At 48.3% G+C, this 7,410-nt stretch overlaps 1 protein-coding gene across 1 annotated transcript; it reads right to left on the bottom strand.

Annotated features, from left to right (window-relative positions):
• Positions 1-3,152: 3,152 nt before the first annotated feature.
• On the bottom strand, positions 3,153-5,633 carry LOC112462971. The gene has a single exon (XM_025029072.1). It carries the CDS (start codon positions 5,631-5,633, stop codon positions 3,153-3,155), a length of 2,481 nt encoding a protein of 826 aa, XP_024884840.1.
• Between the last annotated feature and the right edge of the window lie 1,777 nt (positions 5,634-7,410).

The raw sequence follows: 7,410 nt of genomic DNA, 5'->3' as shown, positions 1-7,410 counted from the left end.
AAAAACAAGTAAAGGACCGCCCATCACGGCAACCGAAGAATAGGGCCATGCGATGATCACGCGAGAAGCACGCTTCTCGAAGCTTCGTTTGCGAGACGAAACGAAAACCAAATAGACGATCGAGCTCGTTCTCGAACATACCGCCCGCTTTGAAACGTAGTTTCAACATTACGAACGCAAACAACAAAAAAAATGAAAATAACGGCAAAGTTACTGAATTCGCAGTTTTGCTAACACATACGAGCTATCCTAACGATAAGTTACCAATGAAAGCTAGAAGGCTTTTCCAAATAAACGTGATGCATATTTTTATTTATACAATGATCCTCAGCCGCCCGCTTTGGCGAACTGAGACGCAGCTTATAACTAACTTATATCTAACGCAAAGAGAATGAGACACGCAACGGAATATCACGAGTCGTTGGATGCATTATCTTCGACGGGCAGCACGCATAGCTGACCGATCGGACGCTTGAACTCTGACGTGGCGGTTTTCACCGTAACGACGCGTGTAAGACCATCCGAACCGGCGTGGAGGCGCGTAATACGCCCGAGTTCCCATTTGCAGGGAGGCAAAGCAGCACTACGCAAAAGTACAAGTTGCCCGATTTTTAGCGAAGGTCGAGGGTTGCGCCATTTGCTCCTTTGCTGCAAGGTGTTTACGTAGTCCTGAGACCACTTTTTCCAAAAGCGCTCGGCTACGTGGCGCACAACTTGCCACCTTGATAATCTATTTTCGTTGAGGTGATGAAGCGACGGCTCAGGAGCGACGGTAAGAGCCGAGCCGATTAAAAAATGTCCCGGAGTTAGACAATCATAATCATCGAACGAATCAGATAAGGGCGCAATGGGACGCGAATTTAAACATGCCTCGATGGTGCATAAGAGAGTTGTGAACTCTTCAAACGAAAGAGTGTGATTTCCAAGAATGCGACGCAAATGGTGCTTCACACTACGTACGCCTGCCTCCCACATCCCTCCGAAATGGGGCGCAGATGGCGGTATAAAGTGCCACTGAATATTGTCGCACGCGGTTTTATTTAAGAATTGAGGGTCGTGAAGAGCGGATCGATAAGCGATCGTGAGCTCCTTCTCGGCACCGACGAAAGTTGTGCCGTTGTCTGAGTAAATCGCGTGTGGAAGGCCTCGACGAGAGCAAAATCTTACGTACGCGTTAAGAAAGGCTTGAGACGAATAGTCGCTGACTAACTCTAAATGAATCGCTCGCGTAGCTAGACAAATAAATAAGGCAATGTAGGCCTTTCGTGATGCAATGCCTCGACCGGCGGACGCACGCACCTTAACCGGCCCGGCGTAATCAACGCCACAATGCGCGAAGCTACGTGGCGGGGGCGAAACGCGCATTTTAGGGAGATCGCCCATTAGTTGCATAGGCACGGCGGCGCGCTCCCGAACGCAGATTATGCAGTTATGAATGACGGATTTTACCAGGCTTCGAGCGCGAATAATCCAGTAGTCTTGGCGGAGGATAGTCATAGTGAGCTGTGTCCCTCCGTGCAGAGCGCGTAGATGCGCTTGCAAGACGATAAGACGCACCAGTGGGTGCGAGGAGAGCAATATCGGGTGTCGCACGCGAAAAGGACAAGGGGCGTGACGTAAACGACCTCCTACCCGCACCACTCCGCTTTGATCGAGGAATGGGCTGAGGGTAACGATTGAACTCTTAGCTGCGACATTTTGATTTTTAATTAGCTTGCTGATTTCGTCCGAATAGAGCTCAGCTTGGATTTGTTTAATCCAAAATGTCTTGGCGAGATTACACTCGACTGATGAGAGGGCGTGACCCGGTGACTGCATAGATTGATTATCGCCTTTGTGACAGCGTAGGGCATGGATGAATTTTAATATATATGCAGTAATCCGAATTAATTTGGGCCACGAGGGGAATATCGTGATTGTAGATCCCACTGAGAGTGAGGTTTTGCGATATGAGAAACGACGATTTTTTTCTCGACTTGGGAGTCGGTAGACTTAAGCGGAGGTTCTTCGGGCCACTCCTCTTTTGTTTTTTCTAGCCAGGATGGCCCGTGCCACCAAAGGGAGTGAGCAAGCAGCTCATCGCCGTACAATCCACGCGACGCGCAATCCGCGGGATTGTCTTGAGCAGGCACGTGACGCCAATCAGCATCCGGTAAGTTAGACTGAATTTCGTGCACTCTGTTTGCAACGAAAACTTTCCATCGAGATGGATGAGAGCGCAACCACGCGAGAACAATTGTAGAATCTGTCCAGCACGTAACTGGAATGGATTTGATAGAGAGAGAATTTCGAACGACGTTGATAAGACGCGTAAGAAGCAGAGCAGCTGATAATTCGAGACGAGGAACGGTGAGGGGAGAAATCGGCGCTATCTTGGATTTTCCCGCTAGCAGGGAAATCGTGACTTGACCGGTAGCGGATGTCACTTTGAGATAAACCGCGGCGGCGTATGCGAGTGTGGAGGCGTCGGCAAAGCCGTGTAATTCCGCATGTGATGCGTCAGCCGTGACTCCGGTCCAACGATTGATCTGAAGATCATTGAGATGCGATAGTTTCGCATGATCATGCTCCATTTATAGAGAAGCGAGTCAGGAATTCGATCGTCCCACTCAATTTGAACCCCCCATAACTGTTGCATGATAATTTTTGCAGAAACGGTGACGGGAGTTACCCACCCCAACGGATCGTAAAGCCTTGCAATCGCAAAGAGAATGGCGCGTTTGCTCTGAGGAGTCGAACTTTCGAGTGATACTTTAAATTGAAATACGTCGCGCGACGGATTCCAAGCGATGCCGAGCACTTTTAGTTGATCGTTGATCGCGATTTGTTTGGTGATTGCTAAGCCGTGATTTGACGGATCGATATCCGCGAGCAAAATCGGCGAATTGCTTGCCCATTTTCGAAGCTCGAATTTTCCGCAGCGCAATAAGGCGACGAGTTGATCGCGAGACTCGCGCACGAGCGCGATATCATCTCCACCGAATAGCACGTCATCGACGTAAGTCTGCTTGCGAAGAATTGTCACCGCACGCGGAAACCGATGTCCTTCGTCGTCGGCCAAACATTGTATCGTGCGAAGCGCGAGATACGGAGCGCAGTTCATTCCATATGTAACGGTAAGTAATTGATAATCGACGGAACCATCGGATGGGTCACCCTTCCACAAAATTCTCAGATAGTCGAGATCCTGAGGATCTATCAAAATCTGGCGGTACATTTTCGCAATATCGGCTGTGTACACGAACTTGAACTGACTGTAGCATAATTGCGGGTAAATCCGTCTGTAATTTTGGACCGGCGAGTAAGTGGTCGTTTAATGACGTACCGTTCGACGTCAAGCTTGACGCGTTGAAAACGACGCGCAAACGAGTCGTGAGGCTGGTTTCACGAATGACCGGATGATGCGGAATATATACGCATGGATCGTGCGTTCGATCCGCGCATGGCGCCCGACGCATGTGACCGAGCGTTTCATATTCGCGCATAAATTCATCATAATCCTTTTCTAATTCCGAATTAGAGCGGAACCGCCGTGACAATGAATTGAAAAGGCGTTCGGTAGTGAATCGCGAGTGCCCGTTTTCCGGCGGAGGACTCCGTTTGAACGGCAGACGCACGATATATCTGCCGTCAGATTGACGCGAATGAGTATCGCAAAAGTGAGATTCACACTGCTCATCTTGCGGCGTGAGTTTGCGGGTGTGAGAGATCTCCTCTACCTCCCAAAAACGTTGAATTTCCTCGGCGAGAGGCCTTAAACTTGTGCAATGAAGTACGGTAATATTAACGGAGGATCGTCCCGCCGGTGAATTAGCATCCGACACTAGCGGCCCGGAAATGACCCATCCAAATATCGTTTCTTGCGCGATAGGCTGTCCAGCTTCACCCTTTCGGACGCCCCCTTGAATAATATTGTTATAGATATCCGCGCCAATCAAAATGTGAATTGGATCGGAACTGCTCGGGTTCGCGTCTGCCCAGGCTAAATCGGAGAGATGTGCGAGGCATGATGAATCGGCATCGCATCGAGGCGCGTATGCCGTCAAGGAATCGAGAATGTACGCAGTGGTACACAGAGATGGATTGTCTGAATCGCGCGGAGCGATTATGATTGACGCCGCGTGGCGTACTTTACCTACGTGAGTGCCGCCGACGGCCGAAATTGAGATCGACATCCGAATGCGTTTTGCGTACAAAGATTGAGCTAAATGCCCTGATATGAATGTGGCTTGAGAGCCTTGGTCGAGCAGGGCTCTGACCGTCGCTACGCGACCGGAGGAAACTTTCACCCTAACCCATGCAGTGGCTAAAAGGACTTGTAAATTACGACTATGTTGCGCGGCGGCAAATAGCGAAAGTACCTCGACCTTCGGTGTGCTTGATGGGGACGCTTGCGACGCTGATGGCGTTATCGTCGTTGAATCAGAGCTTGTCTCCGCATCAACGTGAAGCATTGAATGATGCTTCTGATTGCACGAGCGGCACGCGTACTTACTTTTACAATCCCGTACCGAGTGATTGCTACTCATGCAATTGAAACAACGTTTGAAACGTTTAACGATTTCTTGTCGCTGCTGCGGATTCTTCGCGACGAATTCTGGGCACAGATTCAAATAATGACGCGCTTTGCAAAGCGGACAAGCTGACGGAGAATTCGCGGAAGCCGTGGCGACATTGACATGCGATGAATTCGCAGATTTCGACGCAGGTTTATGAGAGGAGGTCGGCGAGCACTCCTCAAGTGCGCGAATACGAGAGGTTACAAATTTTTTGAGATCTGCGAACGCCGGCGGCGAGTCGACATTGCTCGTTTGGAGATTCCACGCTGTACGTGTCGCAGCATCTAATTTTTGAGTCAAAAGGTGAACGAGAAAGTCGTTCCATAGATCTTCCGGAGATCGATTCAATTTTCTTAATGATGAGACTGCGATATTTATTTTATCGTGCAACGTTTGTAAGTCGGAAGCAGATTCGCGACTGAGTGCCGACAGGCCGAGCAACGTGGACAGATGATTAGTGAGGAGACGTCGTTTATTTTCGAAACGAGCCTTTAAGGTGTTCCACGCGATCTGAAAATTATCCGCAGTAATCGCAATGTTCGCGATGGCCTCGAGCGCGCGGCCTTTCAACGACGACGAGAGATAATGCATCCGCGCGAAATTGCTCAGATCAGTATTATCAACGATTAGCGCAACGAATCGATCGCGAAATGTCTCCCATTCCGAATAATTTCCGTCGAAAGGCGGTAAGCGAATGGGCGGAAGGTGAGAGAGCGAAGTCGCGGACGCGAGTTGACTCGAATGCCCGAAGTCAAGAGATTGGTGCGGACTCACAGGAGGCTCAATTTCTGCAAGACATTCGCTCATGTAGTCCAGTGCGGCGTTGTAGGTTTCCTCGGTTTTCTCGAACTGCTCCTTGACGAAGTAGTCCAACGTAGTTCTGGTCGAGGCGGGGGTGGAAGCCGACAGCCTGGCGTGATTTCCTTGATAGGGAGCCCAGAGCTCCTTGAGGGATGAGATTCTCGATCGGATCTTCGCCACCGTATAGTTCGCTCGCCCGAGCTTCTTAAAATTGTCGAGCGCTCGCTCAATCGAGCGTTGCAACACGAGTTGATTCTCCATCAGTTCCGTCATGCTGAGACAGAATTCCGGAGCTGCTTGATTCCTCCACACGCACTCACGATCCGGCTCGAAAGACCAGCTTCTTCTATGTGTGAGAAAGCGCGCGAGTCGCAATTGTCTCGAGATGTCAATTGCACTCGCCAGACGATTCGCCGGAACGGCCCAGCGCTGAGCCCGGAATGCGCGTGACGCGATTATGAGAATCGCTAGAGGATCGGAGTAGGCACTCACAAATAAAGTCAGAATTAGACAAACTTGTCAAACATCACAATTTATTATTCTCACAATTAAGTCTCTCTCGCCTGAGAGTTTAGACAGTCTCGAGTCGAACGAGCGGTCACAGTAGCGCGTGACGTCATTCGCGGCGTAGAGTCCCACTTGACTCGCGGGCAAGCCGTCGGGTACTTCGAACAACTTTATTCGTTTTTCTGCAGAAGCAATAGCGGTGACTGAATCCCGTGTGTTTCACTGCCACTGACGGAGATGTAGGATCGTGTTATAATTCGCTTATACACGCCGGAGAAACACCGCGCGATCACCAAGATTTTCGGGATTCGCGGAGACGACGAGCTTGCCCGATGATTTCGATACGCCGACTGACGACGCGTCGCGTTGCTCCGAACGGTAACGCTCTCGCCTGATCGTCGCTGGTTGTACGAAAAACAAGTAAAGGACCGCCCATCACGGCAACCGAAGAATAGGGCCGTGCGATGATCACGCGAGAAGCACGCTTCTCGAAGCTTCGTTTGCGCGACGAAACGAAAACCAAATAGACGATCGAGCTCGTTCTCGAACAAGCAATAAATTATTGTGTAATTCTCATATGATTTATTAGCTTTCATCAGCAATAAATTATTGTTTATTTCTCATATGATTTGTTGCTGATGAAAGCTAAGTAAGCCGAAACATTCAATGTTCTTGTAATTGTCAATAAACTTGAATTTGCTGTCAAATAACATTTTAATGCTTATCTTAGCTCGTTATTGGTCGTTGACTCTTCCTCATAAATTTTACTTAAACCGAGCGAATTGACTACATATTTTTAATCTGATTTAAAAGTTTTGTTTTTTTACATCTCGACACTAAGAGAAAATTATAATAAAAATGATCTTTTACAATATTACCCTATCTAACACTCGGCCTTAATAAACAGTAATAACACTTCTTCCAACTTCTTCCTTTTTATTTATTGCCTTGTCTTGCCTTGTCCTTGTAGCCAACAGCTGAACTGATGCCGGCAACGGTGATGACAATCAACCCGAAGCCCGTCATCACGGACTACCGGGTACTCTCGACGCCCATGGTGAAGCTGAGGAAGCGGCCGAAGGAGGAGAACGACGACCGGGTCAACGCGACAAGGTCGGGGCCGATGGATTTGGCACCATCAAAGCGAGGGCGAAAAAACTAAAAACAAAAAGACAAAGTGTATATAGACATGTGTGGTGCGAAACACAGCGTAAAGTAATAATAAAAAGAGAAAAGCTGTTACCAATAAATATCGTGCGATGTAAAATAAGGTTATAGATATATATATATATGTATGGAAGGATGATCATGGGGTGCGAGATAAGTGCGTGCGCGAGTGTGCGAGAACGAAACACTAGAATTAGTGTAAGCTGGCGATGTGCGAGACGCGAAAGCGAAATTATTTTACTTTATTTTCCCAAAATACCCGATCACATATACATACACGTAGAATACCTAGTCACACACATACATATATATATACACACATATAGAATTAAGAATAAATAAATATTTACAAATTGAGATTATATAAAAAGAAATA

This window comes from Temnothorax curvispinosus, unplaced genomic scaffold (genome assembly GCF_003070985.1).
Source record: "Temnothorax curvispinosus isolate PA1 unplaced genomic scaffold, ASM307098v1 QBEX01012988.1, whole genome shotgun sequence".
Taxonomy (NCBI): domain Eukaryota; kingdom Metazoa; phylum Arthropoda; class Insecta; order Hymenoptera; family Formicidae; genus Temnothorax; species Temnothorax curvispinosus.
This window is presented reverse-complemented; position numbering and strand designations above follow the sequence as displayed.

What these genes read in the sequence shown, in the direction of transcription:
- LOC112462971 (XM_025029072.1), bottom strand. Translation starts at nt 5,633, where the DNA reads ATGACGGAACTGATGGAGAATCAACTCGTGTTGCAACGCTCGATTGAG.